This window comes from Seriola lalandi, unplaced genomic scaffold (genome assembly GCF_002814215.2).
Source record: "Seriola lalandi dorsalis isolate HSWRI2012SDOR001 ecotype SW California unplaced genomic scaffold, Sedor1 jcf7180002054898, whole genome shotgun sequence".
Lineage (NCBI taxonomy): Eukaryota > Metazoa > Chordata > Actinopteri > Carangiformes > Carangidae > Seriola > Seriola lalandi.
In genome coordinates this window covers 3640564-3664049 of record NW_019525450.1, presented here as the reverse complement: position 1 = coordinate 3664049, position 23486 = coordinate 3640564, and the positions used below count along the sequence as shown (strand labels likewise).

The window sequence follows — 23486 nt, the reverse complement described above, 5'->3', positions numbered from 1 at the left end:
GTTTTTTATTTATCAAGCTAGTTGGTTATTGTTATGTATGTAGATTATATTGTTACTCAACTCACCACACCAGCCACTGTCAACATTAGTCCAGTTCATATCGAGATTGGCAAAAACATACATAATAGGTTAGAGGTTTGTTATATGCTAGGTGTCCCATTTTATTATCATGTTCCAGAAATCATAATTAATCATGAGTCATTGCTGGATTTGTGGAGATTCAGTGTGGGCAGCAGAGGCAGATAAAATAAAAAGGCATGCAAACTGAATTCTTTTACGTACACACAGACATATCACAAAAAAGGCCCCCAAATAGATATTGTACAGGTTAAAAGTTAGGAGAGAAAAAACTGAAGATGTGGGTTTTTACATTTTTACATTCTTTCACATTCAAATCTCCTTTAACACAAAAATTAAAGTAAAGTGGCTCCATTTTTGAACTGTGACTGTTGTGACTATTGTGACAGTTGTCACAGTTCTCTGCTGGTGACCTGTAAAACCCAACTCCACTGCAGCAGTTTGGGATGAAAGACTTTCTTAATGATGTGTGAGTTGAATGCACCAGAGGATGTGCCCCTGCTCTGCCCCTGCTCTGCCCCTGCTCTGCCTCTGCTCTGCCCCTGCTCTGCCTCTGCTCTGCCCCTGCTCTGCCCCTGCTCTGCCCCTGCTCTGCTCTGCCCCTGCTCTGCCCCTGGAGCTTCTAGTCATGTATACTCCTGTACAGATGGTGGCAGTATTGCACCTCCATGTTGTTGGTTGACTTCATAAAAACCAAACAGGCTTTTTCCTGTCTCTTTGAGCCACTGACTGCTGGTGTGGAGATTAGTCTTCCCCTGTCTGTGGACTTTAGCTGGGTCTCTTCAACAGTGAAAAGGCTTCACCACCTGTGTGGAAGAAGGATTTCACAGCATGGCGTTAAACCTCACCATCAACACAAGCAATGTGCCTCTAGGTGAGTTGTAGTCTGATTCACGAGGGTATTCTACAGTGAGTCGCGTGCAGTGCATGCACTCACTGACAGTTAGCTAAGCTAGTAGCTGCTACGTGTCACCCTAACAAATGAGACGAACCCCATTAGAAAATTTTGCAATGTAATTTTTATTTTCGTGTATTCAAATCTGGATAGCTGTCTCCCTAAGGTTAAGAAAGTAGTGCAGTCATTGGGGTTATCTGGTCAATACGGAATAGATAAAAAAAAAAACAATAACAAAAGTTTAGATTTCCTATTAAGATATGTATAATATACGTAAATATGTATATGTATAATTTAGTTCTCTGAAAGTTAACAGGGGGTGCGGGAGACTCGGATATTATCATCATTTACGAAGTAGCTATGTGGTTTCTTTTGCAAAATAGCAATGCCTGTAACTTGACCTATATATGAATTGAAGCCGGTTGGGTGTTGTGTCCATATAAGTTGAAAAGGGGTGGGTTATATAATGTTACTAGCCGGCGGCTCATTCAGAGTGTATAGCATTGTGTAGATAGCTAACATGCTAACGCTAGCTAGCATGACGTCGTGGCACTTACAAAACAACAACATGTGGACAGTTATTTAAAATGTCCTTTTAATAGTGGCAGCTGTCTCACATAATACGCGTCTACTTTAAACTTCCCATGTGAGAGCCATATTGCATCAGTTCATTGTGTGCAAATAGTCCTTATGAACTTGGGAATGATCATTGACGACACAGACTTCAAAGGGGCATGAGGCTAATTGACACGCTGACATTAGCTAGCTTTCTTTAGCTCAACTCTGTTTAGATTTAGTCATACAACGTTACGTGTTGCTAAAATGTATGTATGCATCTTTAATGTGAGAGGTGATTGTGTCGTGCTCCATAAAGTGTGGACAAGGCTTCTACCAAGATAAACTAATGTAATGAGTAGCTTTGACAGTGACTGAACAGCGCCATTGTGCGTTTACAGGGAATTCAGCAGGCTGATGCAAGCATCTTGAAACGTGGCGTGTTTGATAGATTGTGCAGATGTTTTGCACACTGATTTCTGTTGCACTTGAATAGCACTCTTACTGTAAAGTCTACTGTAAAATCCTGGGCAGCATCAGTCAGTGGTAGGTGTGCTGATCACAAACCCAGGTTTCCTCTGTAGAGAAGAACAAAAAGTGAAACCATCTCTGCAGCTCTTCCTCTCAGACATGCATGAGAGAATCAGAAAGTCAGGAGTACTGAAACCATGAGGAAAAGGATTCTGTTGCCCAAATGCCAAACTACATCATTGGACAGTTAGTCAACATAATTGAAAAATTAAGTAATTTTGTATTATCTGCGAAAATATAGTTCGTTAGTTTCCTAATATGAATTTAACTTTAAACTCCTAGAGAATTGTCTGTGCTTAAAGAACCCTGATGCTACAGTTCAGCCATATTCCTATTACCTTTAATAATATGAAGTCACTGCAAGAGTTTTCAACCTAACGCTTGAGTACTGACATATATTAGACAAGCAGTACTACATAAAAACTGAATGCACAGCTGTTGAAACAGCCTCAAAGCAATGAATGTGGTTTGGGCAGAGTAAAATGACACTGCAGTGTGCATGTTTTTTTTGTTTTTTTATCCCAGGACCAGTTGAACTGGTTCTCAACTCATAATGTCTGTGAAGATTGTCAGTCATCTAGGTTATGTGTGTTCTGAACTGAAGAAGCCTCTCAGATAAGAAGCAAAGCATCTTCATGAATCCAAAGCATATCCAGTTGCTCCTCAGTTGAGTTAACACTTGTGAAATTCTCTATCAAAGTTGACAGAAGCTGGTTTAAGCCGCTCAGCCATGTTTACCCAGATTCACTAAACACACTAGCTAACGCTGTATTTCTTCCTCCATCCTACAGGGGCGCTCCTGGCAGCAGAGCATGTGAAGGGCAGTGTGCAGTTATCAGTGGAGGAAGGCAAAGACACCCGCCTTCACGTCTCAGAGTACGTGACACAATTATTTCCTCCAATTTAAGCTATCTAACTAAGCTCCAGCACGTAGCATAGTCACAGTCACATCACTGATGTTTTCTGTGTTCTCTGTCCCTTCCTCAGTGCAATCCAGTTCAACGATGCCAACTCCATCAGTCGGTACTTGGCTCGAGTGGCCCCTGCTCTTGGCCTCTATGGAGCCAACATGATGGAGCAAACTGAGGTGTGTATGTTCGTGACATATTTTGTTTGGGGTTCTTGCCTTTCATTTGAAATGCTGTCTGGTGACTGCAGGTCGACCACTGGTTGGAGTTCAGTGCTCGGCGTCTGTGTGGTCAGCCTGGCTTGACCGAGGCGCTGGGTGAACTGGATCTGGCCCTTTCCCTGCGGACCTTCCTGGTTGGACACGCTCTCACCCTGGCTGATCTGTCCGTCTGGGCCGCCCTCAAAGGTCAGTGCCATCCACGATGTACCAGTTCAGATCTCTACTTGTTGTACTATCTGTCTGTTTCAATGTAGAATTTCTGCAGTTAAATGGGTGAATTGCAGGAATACAGGTGTTGCTTGTTTCTCTGCAGGTCATGAGGAATGGCCAAGCCAGGGCAAATCCTTCTCCCATGTCAATCGCTGGTTCTCTTTCCTGAGCTCCCAGGTTCCCTTCACTTCTGTGGGCAACAAGTATACCAGTAAGAAAGCTCCAATGAACAAATCCAATGTAAGTGCAATCTCAACATGGAATGTGTGAAACTGTATGAATGTAAAGCCAGTTGAGTTTGACCTGGAGCTTTATACCTAATAAACAAGAAGAAAATGAAATGTTAATGTGAAAATGTTCATGAACCTGATAATCAACATCTTGATAAAACCAAACATTGAGATTAATCTTTTCAATAATATCTTAAGAGATGAATGTACTCTTCCTATATTTCCTGACTGACTGTGTCTCTGTTCCACAGTCGAATGAGAAGAAGCAGGATGTTGGAAAGTTTGTGGAGCTGCCAGGAGCTGAGATGGGCAAGGTGGTGGTTCGATTCCCTCCCGAGGCCAGTGGGTAAGACTTGATCTGGAGTTTAGGAGATGTTAAACAATCATTAGATCCCTTAGTTTGCATGAGGAGTTTTGGTCATTTTCTTAACGGGAATGTTTTTCTGTCTCTCTGTGGCTAGATACTTGCACATTGGCCATGCTAAGGCTGCTCTGCTCAACCAGCACTACCAGGTCACATTTAAAGGCAAGCTCATCATGCGCTTCGACGACACCAACCCCGAGAAGGAAAAGGAGGACTTTGAGAAGGTGAGAGCAAATGGAAAGATTAAATTGTAAATCAGTCATGTTATCTCCAAACTGGCTGCCAGTAAAAATAGGTTTGTGTTCATATTTCTACGTGTCTTTGCTTCTCCTCAGGTTATCCTGGAAGATGTTGCCATGCTCCAGATTAATCCAGACCAGTTCACCTACACCAGCGACCATTTTCCCACCATAATGCGCTTTGCTGAACAGCTGCTTACCGAGGGCAAGGCCTACATTGACAACACTCCTCCTGAGCAGATGAAGCAGGAGAGGGAGCAGCGCGTTGAGTCCAAATGCAGAAATAACAGTACGCCTAGTGACACAGGCCATGATTACCAATCGCAGTGAATGTGGAAGGTTTCTGAACTGTCAGAAGCTATAATACACAACTTATCTGTCTTGTGTGTGTGTAGCGGTGGAACAGAACATGAAGATGTGGTCAGAGATGAAATCTGGAACAGAGTACGGTCAGACCTGCTGCATGAGGGCAAAGATTGACATGAAGTCCAACAACGGCTGTTTGAGAGACCCCACATTCTATCGCTGCAAGAACGCTAGCCACCCCCGCACTGGTAGCACCTACAGGTACCTGACTTATTGATCTTAATGATTTGTTAAAACAACAATTTATGCTTTAACATCTGAATTATTTGCATCCACCACTGGAATATTCAGATATCCTACGGATACTAATTGTCAAAACTTTCCACGTGTTTTCTTCCAGAGTCTACCCGACATACGACTTTGCCTGCCCCATCGTGGACAGCTTGGAGGGTGTGACCCATGCTCTTAGGACCACCGAGTACCACGACCGTGATGAGCAGTTCTATTGGGTAATCGATGCCCTGCGCCTCAGGAAACCCTACATCTGGGAGTATGCCAGACTCAACCTCAATAACACAGTGCTGTCCAAGAGGAAACTCACATGGTTTGTCGACCAGGGATACGTTGATGGATGGTAGGTTTAGATAAATTCTTGCTCTTCCACGTTTCATCTCTCCACTCCCATGTTCTCTTTTGACTGTTTCTTGCCTCATCCTCCAGGGATGACCCTCGCTTCCCCACTGTCAGAGGAGTCCTGAGGAGAGGAATGACTGTGGAGGGTCTAAAACAGTTCATAGCAGCCCAGGTACACCTGTCAGCCAGTCATAGTTTGAAATGGGTCAGAGATACCTCCTTAAAACAAAGATGGGAGCTCATTTTGATAGATGGATAAAGGATGTATGAGAAATAACCTTCTTAAATCTCCCCTCTATTTGTACATATATACTTTTATCTGGTTCTGTTGTCAGAACAACAAGTCCTTATGTCCAGACCTGTGCAGCTTATTGACATTTAGGTGGACCATGACAAAGCTGTTTTAGGGAAAACTCATTTTCAGATACTTTCTTAGAGTTATGAAGACAAAAAAAAAGTTGATTTTAACTCTGACCTTAGATGAGAACATGCAGGTTTGTACAGTAAAACAGTCCAGACTCTGAGATACTGGGAGCAAATAGACAAACTTGACTGGTGATCAGCGTGAGTCAGTCATATGAATCCTGATCATTTCAACTCTCTACTTGTTTTGCCTTCATTTAAAGTGTGAGTGTGAGATAACGCCATCCGAGTTGCACTAATGTGTTCAAAGAACATGGCTGAGAGTAAACAGGATTATTAAGCCTGATAATGTCTTGATCATGAACATGTCCTTTAGAGGCACTGAGTATATATTAAAATGTAGAATCTTTAAAACAGCAGGATGCTGTAGTCTGCTAACAGGAAGTTACATTGTGATGTAGTCAAAATTGAAATCTTTATGTAATATCCATGGGAAACTTTAAAAAAAAAAAAAAAAGAAGGAAAAGGACTTTAATATATATATATATATATTGCTTTTCTTTTATCCCCCTCTGTCTAGGGAGGATCAAGGTCTGTGGTGAACATGGAGTGGGACAAGATCTGGGCCTTCAATAAGAAGGTAAACTTTTCCTTTTTGTCATCTCGTGCCGAGGTCTGATTGTCTGAACCCAGCAATGAAAATGATTTTCATATAGAATTTAACTCTGTTGTTACTGAAGCCTGTTTGGCTCTGCTGCCACTGAACAATTATCACTTTTAACTCTCCAAACAGCAGTGTAGTTGGATATGTAGACAAAGTTCTTTTAACTTTGAGAACAAAGTTCTTTTAACTTTGTCTACATGAAGGACATAATACATTGTTACCTTTGTGATTGGAGCAACTCAACAGACTATTCTGTTCATTAGCATTTTTCTACTGAGCTATTTTTTCAGGGTAGGAGCGCATAGTAAAACTTATTTCGTATGTTATCGGACGGGTGTTCATGGGTAAGGGCAGAATGCTCAAATTTATCCGGTTCACTTTTACCACTACAGATGTTTGGGTCGTTTACAACCACAAACTCTAAATGGATGACAATAAAATGTGATGCATGAATATATGAGGCTCAAAAGCAGAAGCCTGTGATTGACAGAGGTTCAGAGAATTGCCTGTGGGTTCACTGCTGGCATGGCTTGTTTCTGCTTTGCTCTTCTCATTCTGTTTAACATTTTCATTTGCCACCTCTTTCCCTGATCGTCATTACCCAACCATTACCCTCCATGCTGTCCCCAGTAACACTGAAACCCTCACAAACCATACCAGCTGCTTCATGTCATGTGCCACAGTTGTTTGTGTTCATGGTTTGTTGTCCTCCATTTTCATCTGTCTCTCCATCTGTGTTGCTTCCTGTGTGGTTTTTTCCTCGCTGGCACTTGCTGCTTCATCCCCGAGTCAGGTGGAAGGTGTGAAGTTGATTAGTGAGATCCAAACCTCACTTTGAAAAGTGGACTTTATACTCATCATGACATACTTGTATTACTTGAATTTTAATTAGTGTGGCTAACACAGGCGGTAACACAGACTCTTTGGATTTTCAGGAAAGTCATGATAATGATTGGCACATCTGGCTTGAGGTTGAGATTTAGGAACTAACAGCTGCTTCTGTTTTTGCAAAGGGCTTCATATGCATGTTCTACTAACCAGCTCCTCCCTGCCCTCCTCAGACAGTTTCATGCCCCCAAAGTTCTTTCACATCAACTTGACAGTATTTAAAATGTTACTGTAACAGTAGATGAATTAATAAACACAGGCCTGAAATACCCATAATTTAAATTGAAATAACAATTCATTTAAAGATAGATTAACTGTGAGTCATTGTTTGACTAACCTAACAAATAGTTGTATGTGTATGCTTTTAAACCCATTTATTTTTATTTACATTGTCACTGCCCAGACTGAAATGAAAAGAGTAGAAGGAAAAAAAAGGGAGCGTGGCCAGGGTTGTAGTAAACAGGAAGGTGTAAGGGTGAGGGGAAACTATGTTAACGGTCCATTCTATGTAAATGTGTCTCTACCTTTATCCTCTCTCTCTTCCTCCCTCCTTATATCTGACATTAAACAGCATCTCACTCTTCTGTTTCCAAGCTGCCAATTAGCTGTCTGAAGGTACTCCTCCACCTCCTCGTCCTCCTCTTCTTCCTCATTCTCACCCACTCCCTCTCTGCTTCCTTCATGAGCTGGTTTATCTGAGAAGCCTTCACTATTTTACCAGCCAAAGAGATGACGAGAGTATATGATAGTATAAGTACAGATAAGGGTATCCAAGAAATGTTAAGTTACCTGTCATAGAGAAAAGGTACTGAGAGGCTTAGGGGCAGCAGAGTTGTGCAGTGGTCAGAGTCTTTTGACTCTGTACTAGCTCCCAGGTCAATGTTGCTCTCTTGCACACCATGTTTTTTTTTATTAGTTTGTTGCTTTCATCACTTGGTCTTCTCTTCCTCACTGACTTAAAGAGGTACCAGATTTGAAGAGACATTTTCTGAGGGTTCAGTTTACTATGGTCATAATTACATGAGTCTGACTTGTATCAAAACAGGGTATCTGCAAGTCTTAAAGCATGAAATTCAGTTCCCTCAAAAAGGTCTTGAATATTTTTTTCTTGCTTGCCGTAGACAGTAATATTAGTCAGCTGGTGGGAGGCTCTGCCACGACGTGGTCACTTTGTAGTTTTGCGTTTCTGTGTGGTAATTTTGTTTCTTCGCGGTGCTTTTGTTTCTCTTTGTGATCAATTTGTGTCTCTCTGGGATATTTTTACCTGTCTTCGTATTATTATAACCGAACTCTGTGGCTATCAAGCAAGAAATATTAAGTCACGTCATACAGAAGCTCCCAGTCCCCTGGGCCTGTGCCCCGTAGCCCTGTCCAATAATCTACACATGGGTCCATGTCATGTTAATTGATTGATTAAGTTACTAATTATTGTTATAAACAGCTGAGAAGTAATTGTAGGCCTTATTGTTTGTTTTCTGTCATTCATCGACCGTTATGACTGTGTAACACATACTGAACTGAACTCTGTGTGGTATTAAAGTCTTAAAAAGTCTTAAATGTAATTTGGTCAACACTGCAGAAACCCTGAAAGACTAAAGCATGCAGAAAGAAGAAAGGACCGTAACACTAGGATGTTATGGTCGCTTGATAATACAGGAAATGACATTTGCCTGTACCTAACACCAAAACGTGTATGAGAATAATTTGGACGTACAGTGAATCTGCGTTGTCTTAGAGTGGACAGGATGCTCTACCTTGCAGCCCCTCTGTGATTCGGGCTGAGTTAAAACCAGGGAGTAAGATGTTTTTCAAATGCAGCTTTAAATCTCTAAACAAACTGGTTATATAATCTTCAAAATGAAGTTAAAGTCGCACAGTCCCAGGACATCCATTCCCAGTGCAACACCCATCCGCCTTGATGTTTCCCTCTCCATCTCTTCCCTTCATCCTCAGAGTCCATCGCAGCTTTTTGAGTGAGCAGCTGAGAAGCTTCCTCTTCATTTATTGACTAAATCCACCCAATTTAACATGTTTAACATTCATGGGAGATTTCACTTGTGCTTCACGCTTTATGTCCTAAATCACTAACATCGCAAGTATCCTTTAGTGAAAAGGTCAAAGGTCACTGTCATATCCACTCCTGTTACTGTTATAAAAATCATAAGATATAACGGTGCTGTTCAGACCTGGCATTAACAACCATCTCAGGTGATCCGATCACTAGTGTACAGGTCTAAGTTCAGGTGTGAAGGCACCCAAGACACTGAGGACACATTTGAGATCCAATCACTCAGACCACATTCAGAGGTGGTCTGAGTCCCGTGTCCACATTCTTTTAGCAGTGTGTCCTGGGCCACACTGAAGGACCACCTACTCTACTGACGTCCTCTGCCACAGTGCTGTTAGTCCTAACACAGTTTCTTAGTGGACCGAAAATATTTTATTATTCAAAATGGCTAAAACCTTATTTTATTGTAGAGCTGTGAGCAGCGCGATGATTCGCTCAACCCGTCCTTGCCTCTCTCTCACTCTCTCTCGCTCTCTCTCTCGCTCTCTCACAAACACATTGACTACAGACCTGTCTGTCTTAGACTGGTTAAAAACAACAGTGTATATGTGTTTATTTGTATATAGAGCAGGGAAGTGCGATCCAAACCGAGATGCATGTCGATGCCAGGTCTGAACAGCGCCAAATTTGCAATGTCTGATGTAAGAAGAGAAATACTGTGATTCATAATGACTCTTTTAAAACCACAGATATTTCAAATTTGATGCTATAAGACCTTTGGCAGCATCCACCAGCTCTTCCATGTGGTCCTCTTTTATAATCTTAACCACCTTGCCCCTGCTGGGATGATGCTTCTCTGATGTTGAGACTATTTTTGCAAATCATTCAGCTGCAATTCAGGCTCCTACACACTCAAGCTGGCTGGTAAAATAGTGGCTGAATAAGCAGCTAAATAAGAGCTTGTGTCCCTGACCTGCGCACCTGTCACAATTCACTCATGAAATCAGCTTTTCTTTCTCCACTCGTCTTTCTTGTTGTGAGTCTGACATCCTTCGTTAGTCATCCACCGAGGCAGGGAATTTTTGTGTTTTAATGAAGCTGCATCATTTTCTGCTTTGTCCTTTCATTACTCAGCATTTTATATGTCGAGATTAACTTAAAGCTCCAGTCGTCTTTTAATGACATGTTGGTGTCTGTGTGTGTATGTCTTTGTCTCTTTGTGCGTGTTAGGTTATTGATCCAGTTGCTCCCAGATACACAGCTCTGTCCACCTCCTATGTGGTTCCTGTTTCCGTCGCAGAGGCTACAGAGGAGATGAAGGAAGTGGCCAAACACCCCAAGGTTAGAGCCTCTCTCTTTTAAGATTTAAAAAAAAAAAAAAAAAAAAAAAAAAGTATTTTACTTTTCAGGGCTTTGTGAAATTACATTAACTGCTATTAAAGAACCATACTAGTGTTTTTGCACATTTAGGCCAAATAAGTAGAATCTGCCTCAGTTAGTGTCACTCATTTCCCATATTTTAGCTTTTGTAATATTTTGCCGAATACTTGAAAAATGGTTTATAAATTTATGACTCATGCTCATGCAATGATATTTTCACTTGCAAAACAATCTGATTTCCATGGCGGAGATGTACATTCCTTTTGTGTAGTCCATGTTGGATGGATTAACAGGGCGGGGGTGTTTCGGCTTCTGAAGGTGGGCGTGCCAGGAAAAGTTTGAGAACCACTGCTATAACACAAACCAGTGTGAACATGTTTCATTATGATGCATCAGTAATTTAAGTGTAGGGTCTCTGTGAGTTGATTTTGATCATGTACTAAAATTAATTTAAACCAAGGAGCCTAGGAGGAAACGAAAAACACATTTAAAAATGTCATTGCCACTTACATAAATTGGGAAATACATGTATTTGGCAATAATGTAATTTGTAAGAAGACAGGATTTACTGGAGTAATATTGTTAAACACTATTGTGGTCCTTTAAGCTGCACAGAGCTTGTAGAGCCTTGTGCAAAGGAAATATAGTGTGTGCTTGCTCTTCTTCCAGGAAGAAGCCATGTGAAATAATGTGTGTGTATATACAGTGGAGTCCAAAAGTTTGAGACGTCTTTCCCATCAGACTTTTTGACCCCTCTGAATGTGCGCATGATTTGAATAGAGATTCATTCAGATTCTCAGTTGGTGCCACAGTTGTCTCTTTATACACAAACTAGTGCTGACATCATTTCTGTGCCTATCCAGAACGCAGAGGTGGGCATGAAGCAGGTTTGGTACGGACCCCGAGTTCTGATTGAAGGAGCAGACGCTGAGACTTTCTCAGAGGGCGAGGTGGTCACCTTCATCAACTGGGGCAACCTCATCATCACCAAGATCAACAAGTGTGTATAATCACTTCAGCACAACAGTTAACACAACAGCACAATCATTTGCTGTCAAGTTAGTGATGTGATTTTCCACCTGTCCATGTCCTCACCCTTTCTCACCACTCAGAGGGGCGGACGGTAAGGTCGTCTCCATGGAGGCTCGTCTGAACCTGGACAACAAGGACTACAAGAAGACAACAAAGATCACATGGCTGACCGAGACGAACAGCGCCCCACTCCTGCCCACCGTCTGCATCAACTACCAGCCTCTGATCTCCAAAGCTGTCATCACCAAAGAAGATGACTTCAAAGAGTACATTAATAAAAACAGCAAGGTCTGTTCTGCAACATTTGCTTTCAGCCTTATGTTAATGTCTGTCTGACATGTCTCAGTGCACACAGTACATTTGTTTTGGTCATTTTACATATTTGCTTTGACTCTCATTCTTTCAGTTGGAAGAGAAGATGCTTGGAGATCCCTGTCTGAAGAACCTGAAGAAAGGTGACATCATCCAGCTCCAGAGACGAGGCTTCTACATCTGCGACCAGCCCTATGAACCAGTCAGGTGAGAGAAAGGACCTGTGTCTTTGAACCATCCATCAACTACACATGTGAATCTGCTCAGTCCTGTCACAGTGTTCTGCTGTGTAACTGCTATGATTGTATCTAACTGTGGTCAACATCTGTAGTCCTAACAGCTGTAAGGAGAGCCCCTGTGTCCTGCTCTACATTCCTGATGGTCACACCAAGGAGATGCCGACTGCTGGATCCAAGGACAAGAGCAAGAGCCAGACCACCAGCAAAACGGTGAGTGCTTATGAAGAAAACTCCATTCAAATGTTTTCTAATGGTATACCAATGGTTTTATCTATAAGTCAGAGCTGTTATCAGCGTAGCATGAAAACCTTTACCTCTTGTCACCTTATTGATTATTATTATTTAGACACAAGTGCACTCTGATCTTTTGTTTCTTAGCATTCACCATTATGGGAGTGGCATTACTAATCTAAGCTATAGTCAGACTTTGAGCTCATATTGAAAGACATGAGCAGAGCCAGTCTTGAATCAGGAGAGACTAAGGAGAACCTGTAGTTATTTCTTTGATGTCTGGGAGAAACTGGTACGTGTCCATCTCTTGCTCCTCTCCTCCAGCTCTAATTCTGCCTTCCCTCTTTTCTTAGCCTGCCACTCCCACCAAGGCTGCCCCAGCACCTGCCCCAGCACCTGCCTCATCACCTGCCTCAGCACCTGCCTCAACCTCAGCTGGTGACCTGTTCTCTAGCATTGTAGCCCAGGGTGAAGCTGTCCGCCAGCTGAAGACTGCCAAAGCCCCAAAAGAGGAAGTGGACAAGGCAGTAAAGCAGCTGCTTTCTCTAAAGGTGCATCAGCTGGAACTGAACTAAAGTTACACTGTAAGTAAAGACGCCTGCTGTTAATTATTCAAAGGATTTACCATATCATTCTTTCTCTTTCACTCTGCAGGCTCAGTTTAAGGAACAGACAGGTAAGGACTACAAGCCAGGCATGGCCGCTCCCACCGCTGCTCCAGCCGCGCCCGCCCCTTCAACAGACGCCACCTCTTGTCCATTCACCCGCGTTGCCCAGCAGGGTGAGCTGGTCAGGAAACTGAAGTCAGAGCAGGCACCTAAGGTACCTGGATGTTTGTCCAGTCACTCGTCATGTCCACAACTCTTTGTCCAGTTGCTGTTTGTGTCCGCATTCGTTTGTCCAGCCATCACTCGTGTCCCAAGTCATTTGTCCGTTCGTTGAATGTCAAGTCATTCTTCATGTCCTCATGCGTTTGTTGAGTAAATTCTCATGTCCCCATGCCATTTGCATGCCAGTTGCATGCATGACTTTATCCTTAAATACCTGCCACTACAAGCTGGTTTGTTGATGGTACCAGGACCAGATTGATGCAGCAGTGAAGCAGCTCCTCGCTCTAAAGGCGGAGTTTAAAAAGCTGACCGGTCAGGAGTACAAACCAGGGATGGCCCCGTCCACTGCCGCTTCCGCTGCTCCTTCCCCTGCCACCAACTCTTCCTCTTCTTCTGGCCTTTATGAGCGTGTTGCGCAACAGGGGGAGGTCGTGAGGAAACTGAAGTCTGAGAAAGCCCCCAAGGTATCGAGATCCCACTTAGCAGACAGTAGAAAATGGTGCTTATTAAAGCCCAAAGCATATTTGTGTGATGCCGCAAATAGCTATCAGCTGATGACTAGTTACCTTTACATTTAAAAATACCAGTTGACTACACATCCCTTGGTTGAGTGAAACCCTGATAGCAGATTAGTCCACTACTACTCAACTGCATGGTGACAACATTAGGGATCAGGGTGATGACTGACCTCAAGACTTCAACATTATCTCGTAACAGGTTCCCAAATATCAATGATTTACTGTTTTTCCCTGCTTTGATATGAGTGTGAATTGAATAACTTTTGGTTTTGGACTATTGGTCGGACATTTGAAGACATCTTGGGTTGTGGGAAACTGTGATGTACATTTTTATCACTTTTCATAATCCCAATGATACGACTGAATAGGAAGTGTTTGGAAGAGGTGTCTAGAGTAGGTAAACTTAAACATTTATAACATGAACATTGAAAAAAATGCACTCCATAAATTCTTGTAGCTGGAAACAATAACTGGTATGGGACATCAATAGTTAGTCTAGGCCCCTCTGAAAAGAGACTGATTCAACACCAATGATAATCAGAAGTTAAGACTAACCTATGATAATGAAAATTAACCAAGGCATACAAGCTTTAAAAATCAACATACTGATGCGGAAAGCCACTTGTTAAAGCACATAAACTAACGTTTCATTGCAATATGAACAGTTTTACCCAGTCCTAATGTTACAACAGTGGTTAACAATTACAGGATGGCTAAACACTACTGTGAATTGAGTGGCAGTATCCTTGTTGTCTCTCCAGGACCAGGTCGATGCAGCAGTGAAACAGCTGCTCGCCCTGAAGACAGAGTATAAACAGATCACAGGCCAGGAGTACAAGCCTGGAGCCGCCCCAGCTCAGAAAACCCCCGCCCCTGCCCCAGTCCAAAACAGCTCCACCCCTGCCACTGCTGCCACCGGGCTCTATGAGAAGGTTGCTGAACAGGGAGAAGTGGTCAGGAAACTGAAGGTTGCAAAAGCCCCCAAGGTGGGAATGTAGTTTTTTCCTCATTTTGAGACTTTTTATTGCGTGGAGTAGTCCTGCATTGGTTTGCTGCTGCTTTGACTAAATGGTTGTCTCCTTGCTGGCTGTCTATCAGGATCAGGTCGATGCTGCAGTGAAGCAGCTGTTGGCTCTAAAGGCAGAGTACAAGCAGAAGACTGGACAGGATTACAAACCAGGAGTGCAAGCCCCAGCTGCCCCTGCCCCAGCTGCCTCTGCCCAAACCCAGTCCAACTCTTCTCCACAGGCCCAGGAGCTGTTCTCACAGGTGGCCCAACAGGGGGAGCTGGTGAGAAAGTTAAAGTCCGAGAAGGCCCCGAAGGTAAGGAAGCAATCACAGGTTGGAATAAAATACAGTTTGTAGTGGAGAGAAAAAAAACAACTGTCCTTCCATTTCAGGATCAAGTAGATGCAGCTGTGAAGACTCTACTGGACCTGAAGAACAAATACAAGACGCTCACTGGCGAGGACTACAAACCAGTGGCTGCTTCTGGAGCTACTGGGGGAGAGGAAAAAAATCGCAAGGAGAAGGAGAACAAGTCTGAGAAACAGGGAGGAGGAGGCAAGAAGGGTAAAGGAGACAAGGGCGGTCAGGGCAAGGAATCCTCAGGAGGAGCAGGAGGCTCAGGAGAGGGTCAAGGATCCAAGAAACAAACACGGTGAGAGACTGGAGAGAAGTGACAGGAGAGTGGTGAAGAAGCAGACAGGCAGTGATAAACTAGCTTTTCATCTGGCTGTTCTTTTTCATAATGGCAACTTGTTTAGTGCTAAACTTAAAAGATTTTTGGTAAAATGGTAATCCTTATTACAATAAACGCTATGAGCATCACTGTACAAATAATGAGGTATGAGGAAGTATTTTACTTTTTGCATCTGAAGTCAGTTTTTCTACTTTTAACCTAAGATTTAACTTCTCAAATAATGATTTCTAAACCTGTTCACACTTTCACTGTGGTCACTTCACTGTACAGACTGGCGGTAATATTTCTCTCCCATCCCGAGTGTAGCACAAGGCCCAGCGAGCTGAATGAAAAGCATGAACAGAAATGATTTGGCTGAAATTGAGCAGCAGAGTCAGAATGTCTGAGCCAATAAAAAGTCTATGTACTGATCTGTCTTGTAAGAATTCTGTCCTGATGAGCACATTGTCGTTAGTTGAATAAGATGCCTCCTCAGAAAGATGCACTGTTTTGTATGTAGGAGCTGAACTCTTACCAGGAAACACATTACATACAGTAGCTGGCAGTTGATGGATAGATTCACTCGAACATTACGATGCCAAATATTTTAGCCTTTGAATAAATGCTGGAGCATTGTGGGGACAGAGGCAACTGTGACTTGGACACTGAAGAAGCAGGGGACTCTGCCACTGTAGTTAAACGACTGAAGAGGGTTTTTGTAATCAGAATTGGTGAGTCTAAATGGTTGGAGTGGTTCTTATCTGCTTGATCAGTGCCTGTTGTCTGCCATCTGCCTTGAGGATAAGTTGTGATTGCTGGCTTTATGGTAGCACTGCACGACTAATCATGTATAGTCAGTATTTTGGCCATGCTAGCTGAAAAGGCTCTAGCTGTGGCGATGTTGCTCTGTCGGCGCACCACTTTGGTCCACACTGGAATATCTCAGGATGAATCCTATAGACTTTGTTTAATTCCTGACCTTTTGGCTTAGTGAAAAGTCTTACCGGATGTACCGGTGTCCAGAGGACGAATCCTAATGACTTTGGTGATCATCTGACTTTTCCTGTAGCACCACCAGCAGGTCAACATTTCACTTTGAAAACCATGGACATCCTCATCAGTCTAAGCTGTACTTTATTTTAGTGCTAATTAGCAAATGTTAGCTTGCTAACACGCCAAACTAAGATTGTGAACGCGAAAAACATTATACCTGCTTAGCTTTAGCATGCTAGCATTATCACTGTGAGCTGTTAGCATGGTTGTAAACTCTTGTTTTTCTGTATTTTTAAAATTCCGTTTGCCACATTCGCACCCTTGAAACTTTTATTTTGAATACCTACTGAAGGCAAAAAAGGTTTTTTGATGTAAAGATTTTTTTGATGTAAGATGCAAAAAGTACAGAAAATAATTTTTGTTCCTCAGATCAAAATTTATAATCATGATAACAATGGGGATTATCATTTTGCCCTAATGGTGCAGCTCTATCCAAGTGTTTTGTCAGTTAGCAGCAGAAAACTGGTTTGCTGGCTGTGCATGGCTGGTCAGGTTGGGAATGGCTGTGTGTCAGTTGTTTTAATGCACTCAGGAGTGATGATCATTACACCTGCACCTCGATATACTTGTAGAGTAGACTAACTAACAGGCATGACTTGACATATAAGTGTTTCTGTTGTTGTCCTTTGTCATATCTGGGCAGTGCTTCATCACTTCTGCCTTTAATTTGACAAGTAGTTCTTAACTTAGATGCTCTTCCATCGATGAGATAATAAAACAACTTGAGTAGAGAAAACTTTAACACTGTAAAACAGACAGACTTGAAAAAAAGAAATGCCCAGAAGCTTTACATGCATTTAAACTTGATGTTTATATACTGTATAACAGTTCTTTGGAAATGACCTCTTCATTTTTACATGTGCTTCACACTAACATAGTTGTTGTCCTTTTGTCAGGTTGGGCCTGGAGGCCAAGAAAGAGGAGAACCTGGCTGACTGGTACTCTCAGGTGAGTTGAATTAGCACAAGTCCTGTTTTCAACTTCCAGAGATAAATAAATACATAAATAAATTACCTTTACAATGTAATGTTGCTGTTCCCCTCCAGGTCATCACTAAATCAGAGATGATTGAGTATTACGATGTCAGCGGCTGCTATGTGCTACGGCCCTGGGCCTTCTCCATTTGGGAGGCCATTAAAGACTTCTTTGACCGGGAAATTAAGAAGCTGGGTGTGGAGAACTGTTACTTCCCCATGTTCGTCTCTCAGGCCGCCCTCGAGAAGGAAAAGTCCCACATTGCAGACTTTGCTCCAGAGGTAGACGGGACATTCTTGAAACATAATGAAAACTTTAATTTAACTTGAAATCACTATACCTTTTTACTGAAACAAAAAGTATTGAATTTGGCACAGCAATGTTGTAGGACTGCACAATATTAATAATCCATTAATGGTGATATTGTCTTCTTTGTCAGGTTGCCTGGGTAACCCGGTCAGGAAAAACAGAGCTGGCAGAGCCCATTGCTGTCAGACCCACCAGTGAAACAGGTCTGAACAGATCTTTAGCGGACTCTGACTTTTAGATCAAACATGACATGTATATATAATAACTAGAGCTGATTTTATCGTCCAGTATTGGCCTACCACAGATATATATCGTATCAGTGCATATATTCTCTGATATGTGCTGATATGAACACTTTTATTAAAAAGCAATAATTCAATGGAAATGCTTGGGTCAAGTTATATAGGCAGCATTTTATATATATTTGATATTTTGTTTTCATTCAGGTTAATTATATATCATATATAAACATATTGGTTCTTATATTTTTTATAGTTATGAGTTATTTTATTTAATTCCAAGCGAAGGTTACTGTTTCAGTGCACTGATGTAATTTTGGCCAATATACGATATCTGAAATTTTTTGCTCCCTAATATCGGCATTGGCCCGAAAAATCCGGTATCGGTCAGGCTCGAATAATAACAATGCCAATACACACACTGAACATAAACAGTATCTTAGTCAGCTGTAAAACATTGATGTTGTATTGAATGAAGACGTTGGTGTGGGTTTGCTGTTCTGTCGTATTTGGTATGAACCCTTGGCACTGTCTTTGTTTACCTCAGTGATGTACCCAGCCTATGCTAAATGGGTCCAGTCCCACAGAGACCTGCCAATCAAACTCAACCAGTGGTGTAATGTTGTGGTCAGTGTCGTCCTATATTCACATGTCGTATTTACATTATCTATACATCTTACTTTTGTATTTTGATAATTACAGGCATGTACAATTGCTGAAGTCTTCTTTCTATTCTTCCTCCCCTACTCCTCCCTTTAGAGATGGGAGTTCAAACACCCGCAGCCCTTCCTGAGGACAAGAGAGTTCCTGTGGCAGGAGGGACATACAGCATTTGCCACCAAAGAGGAGGCAGCTGAGGAGGTAACAGACCTGCAAACCCTGATCTTGATGAGTCAGTGCAGAGATGCAATGATAGAAATGTTGTAGTGAACTACATACAGTACTTTTAATAGTAATAAAGGTAGATTTTTTTTTTTTTGTTTGTTTGTTTACTATACTGTATTGTATCAAACAATAAGTCTCTGTGTGCTTGGCTTCTGTGTGTGTGTGTGTGTGTGTGTGTGTGTGTGTGTATAGGTGCTTCAGATCCTGGATCTGTACGCCAGTGTGTATGAAGAGCTGATGGCGATCCCCGTGGTGAAGGGGAGGAAGACAGAGAAGGAGAAGTTTGCAGGAGGAGATTACACCACTACTGTGGAGGCTTTCATCTCTGCCAGTGGCCGAGCCATTCAGGTACATTGGTATACTGGATTCATTCACTCCTTCCTCTCATCCATTTACACTGAGGCCAGCAGAATAAGAAGTTTAATTTGTAAATCTTAACACTGGATTAGATTATACTTCACTACAAGAAGTTGCAGAGAAATAGACAATAATTCATGATAACTATTCACCTCTCCACATGCAGTCAGACTGAGTTATTTGAGCTGATGTTTTAGAACAAAGTGGAAATTGCACTGTTTAAAAGACATCTCGACATTGTCATTTCCTTGTGCTTCCTCAGGGGGCCACTTCCCACCATCTTGGCCAAAACTTTTCCAGGATGTTTGAGATTGTGTTTGAGGATCCAAAGAGGCCGGGTGAGAAGCAGCTGGCTTTCCAGAACTCCTGGGGAATCACAACCAGGACCATCGGTGTCCTCACCATGGTCCATGGAGACAACATGGGACTCGTATTGCCACCTAAAGTCGCCTGCCTGCAGGTACTGTCACTCACACACAGATATGGAAATGCATGGAATTTGCTTGATGGACGACTGTCACTGTGTGTGTGTGTGTGCATGCGTGTACAAGACACCTGCTTTTTTCATCCTATTATTTTCATATGAATTAAAAGAAGAGATGAAGACCAAATCCCCACCAAAGTAAACTACCAACCTACCTTATCTTTTCTTTCCCAGATTGTCATCATCCCCTGTGGAATCACTGCCTCCCTACCAGAGGAGGAGAAGGAGGCACTGTTGGCCCAGTGCTCGAAATACCTGAAGAGGCTGCAGGAGGCTGGTGTCAGGGTGAAGAGTGACCTCCGAGATAACTACTCCCCAGGATGGAAGTTCAACCACTGGGAACTCAAGGTCATTAATAACATGAGAGTAAAAGTAGCAGAACTAATAGTTTAACTTGAAGTATGTGATATTATCTAAACAAAGTTTACAAAGAGCTTAACCTGAAGACCTACAGAAAAAAGAAGAGGAAACAATAAAGGGAATAAAAGTCGGTGATCACATTGGAACAAGTGGTTGTCATTATATCTCTCTCACTTGTTGTGTATGTCTGTGTGCCTCGTCCAGGGAGTTCCTATTCGTCTGGAGGTTGGCCCTAAAGACATGCAGCAGCGTCAGTGCGTCGCAGTGAGGAGAGACTCGGGCGCAAAGGTGACAATTCCAGAGGCAGAGGTGGAGACGAGGCTGGTCGCCATGTTGGAGGACATCCAGAAGAGCCTGTTCAACAAGTAAGATGCAGCACTTCACACCAAAGTCAGACTTAAAACTATACATGGCTGAAACAGGACTTTAGTTACAAATGAATATTGATCAGCCAGTAAAGGACAACAGAATATTGTAAAGCATGAGTTGTTGTTGTTGGAAGAATTGTTGAAAGGATTCTACTTGTAGATTTCAGTATGGAAAATGCAGTGAAACATGTCTCACCTGCTGTAAATCACTCTCACACTGGGAATTGTTTTAATGTAATGAAATACACTTGCACTTCATTGGCTGCCATTTCATTGCTATAGGAGAGCTGCAATGATCACCATACATGTGGATGTCATTAAGGCACAAAAAACCTGATGCATGCAGCATTAAACTTAATGCAGTATTGCAGGTGGCCAGTTGCCAGTCAGCTGGTGGGAGCACTGTGTTAGAAATTGTGTACACAGATTACAGATTACATTGTGTGCATAAACATACAAGAGGACTAATGTTAGTGTGTTATATGTGTGTTTGTCAGAGCTTCAAATGACCTGAAGACTCACATGGTGGCTGCAGACTCTATGGAGCAGTTCCAGAAAGAGTTGGACCAGGGCAAGGTGAGTAACATAATCTACACACTGTGCTATACATTTCACTGTCTGCCCTCACCAGAGTAAATAACTGATCTTTGTCTTATTTGATAGATCGTCCAGATCCCATTCTGTGGAGAAATTCAGTGCGAGGATTCAATCAAGAAAACCACTGCCAAGTACGTCTAACCTCTCACTGTCTGAGTCAGTGCCTTGCTCTACCATTTGAGGGAGCAAAAGGCATACATACATACATACATACATACATACATACATACATACATACATACATACACACACACACACACATATTTTCAGTATCTCCATTTTCAGTATTTTCAGTCAGGGTCAATTGTAAAGTACTATCATAATTTATCCCATTCACATCAGTTTTTGAGAAAGAACAAAATTAATACTCATTATATCACATTTTTCTCTCAGTATTGATTTCAGCCATTTAAGATTTTTGCTCTTGTTGTTATCAGGGACCAGGACCTGGAGCCTGGTGCTCCATCCATGGGAGCTAAGAGCCTCTGTATCCCCTTCTCTCCCCTGAAGACACTGCAGCCTGGTCAGGCGTGTGTCAACTGTAAGGAGCCTGCAAAGTACTACACCCTGTTTGGACGCAGCTACTGAAAACCTGCTCTAATCTTAAAGGTGGATGAACACTGTAGCTGAAAAGGGCTTTCTTACTCTTGTTTTCTTTTCTTTTTGATCTCATGTTGGCCTCTGGGTTAATAGGAGGAGGTGGAGGAGACTGAACTGTGGGATTTAGAATGGGAATGTTGGTGTTTTTTGTTTAGTTTTTTTACATATGTTAACAGTGTCATAATACATCTGAGAGGAAGTGGAGGTGAAAAAATATGCTTACTCAGAGAACTCTGTTATGAGAGAAAATGACTGTAGTGCCCTTACTCTCCTACTCTGTAAAGACAATGTCAGAAAAACACTCACCGTCCAGAGGTGGTTCGTACAAAGATGGAAATTACCAACAGAGCAGACGCATAATAAATCTTTTCTATTGGGCAAGTTCGTCAACATGTAATGTGTCATCTTATGGAGTCCTAACAAGTATGACTCGTGAAATACTAAAAGCAGCTGGTGGAATTGGAAAACCCTTTATTATTGATTTTTTTTTTTATAACTCCCTACTTAAAATTTCTAATTTAGCATTCTTTTAATATGTTTTTGTCGACATTAGTGGATTGAGTGGGTTTAGGCCTTGTAAAATGTGGCAAAAGTCAAAAAAAGAACAAGTACCAATGAAAAAAAATTTGCTTAGAGACATTGTCGACTTTTGTAGTAAAGTACTCTTTGCCTGCCAACAGTCCCATCTCTCGTAGCCAAACTGTCTCAGGAACTGTACAGGTACTCAGGCTTGTAGTTGGAGTGTTATTCTCACAGCTTTTTTCAGCCCTCCTCTGTTTCTGTGACTGGTTACAGTATGTGGCTCATGGTTTACAGCTTAATGAAAATCCTTCAGATCCATCAAAGCCAAGTGATGTATAGCTGTGATGAACTATGTGGTTAATAGCCAGTAATGTAGCCTTCTGTCACATCTCTCTGAAAGAACTCTACAAGTTGTCTATCATAATAAACAAATTTCCATGGCAAATTGTCCTGTGTGTTTTTGGCCTTTGATAAAGATAGGAGGACTGCCTTTAAATGAGGGAATACCTGCACTGCAGAGTTGGTCATTGGTTATTTGTGTTGGGCTAATGTTTTGTAAGATATGTTTTGTAAAACATCAGCATATGAAATTAAGACTTGCAATTTAAATGTGGTAGTGGATTAAAATAGGTTATACCTTTTATATACGCACTGTACCATCAAACTACAATATTGTAGCCTTATTGCACTAATCATGATAAGCTGAACAAAGTTATGAATTAATGCACTATTGTAGTATTTGCATTTTGTCGTGTAGGTATATGTAGCGAATTATGCAATATAATAATAACCACATAATGCATTAAACAGCAGGCTTCCCTGGTTACATAATGCTTAGCCTGGTCTAGCCAACAGATAAAAAAGGAAACGTCCTGTTTTTATTTTCAAAATAAAACTTTACAACAAACTTGTGGACCTGGTTACACAGCCAAAGTACTGGGACAGGGTGATAGTCAGAGAAATGTTTAGCCTTTAGGCATTGTCCACATATTTTAGTGTCTTAGGGCAATGCCAACTGTTATCTAATTGAAGTTGCATACATTATGCAAGATTATTTTCCTCCTGAGAAGAGAGCCTTTTGATTAGAATTTGAAAATCGATGTGGCTGAAAAAGCCAGTCTGAAAACACTTAAGGGAAAGAGGAAATGTGAAAAAATACTGCTGATCCTTGCATGCTCAAATGAACTGTTTCAGGGGTGAATTTTGAATCTTACACTGAAAGTTATGCCAACCCACTAAAATGTCAGAATATCTGCCTATATTAGATTCACTTCTCCATGTTTGTCCCTTTCGCAGCATTTTACAGTGCATCTTAATGATGCTGGGGGTTAAAGCTTTTCATGGTGGTAAACTGAATAAACCCTTTGTCTTTTTCTTACATATATTTTTTTTCTTGCAGCAGTTGTGTTTCTAAATGGATC

The 23486-nt window shown here is 41.8% G+C and overlaps 1 protein-coding gene across 2 annotated transcripts; it reads left to right on the top strand.

Moving 5' to 3' along the window:
- Positions 1-784: 784 nt before the first annotated feature.
- eprs1 (glutamyl-prolyl-tRNA synthetase 1) lies at positions 785-22510 on the top strand. 2 transcript variants are annotated; one of them, XM_023429723.2, is made up of 35 exons: positions 785-952; positions 2851-2935; positions 3047-3146; positions 3218-3374; positions 3502-3638; positions 3880-3974; positions 4090-4216; positions 4328-4520; positions 4627-4798; positions 4938-5171; positions 5258-5342; positions 6114-6173; positions 10324-10434; positions 11337-11473; positions 11586-11793; positions 11912-12024; positions 12149-12266; positions 12641-12838; positions 12942-13109; positions 13366-13581; positions 14397-14621; positions 14734-14958; positions 15036-15295; positions 17266-17317; positions 17416-17625; positions 17784-17856; positions 18440-18519; positions 18652-18753; positions 18970-19125; positions 19397-19594; positions 19793-19966; positions 20183-20343; positions 20844-20922; positions 21010-21074; positions 21381-22510. In XM_023429723.2, exons 1-35 carry the CDS (start codon positions 910-912, stop codon positions 21529-21531), a joined length of 4968 nt encoding a protein of 1655 aa, XP_023285491.1. In that variant the 5' UTR covers positions 785-909; the 3' UTR covers positions 21532-22510. The 2 variants fall into 2 exon arrangements, with proteins under 2 accessions (XP_023285491.1, XP_023285492.1); XM_023429724.2 differs by lacking the exon at positions 13366-13581.
- Positions 22511-23486: the final 976 nt, after the last annotated feature.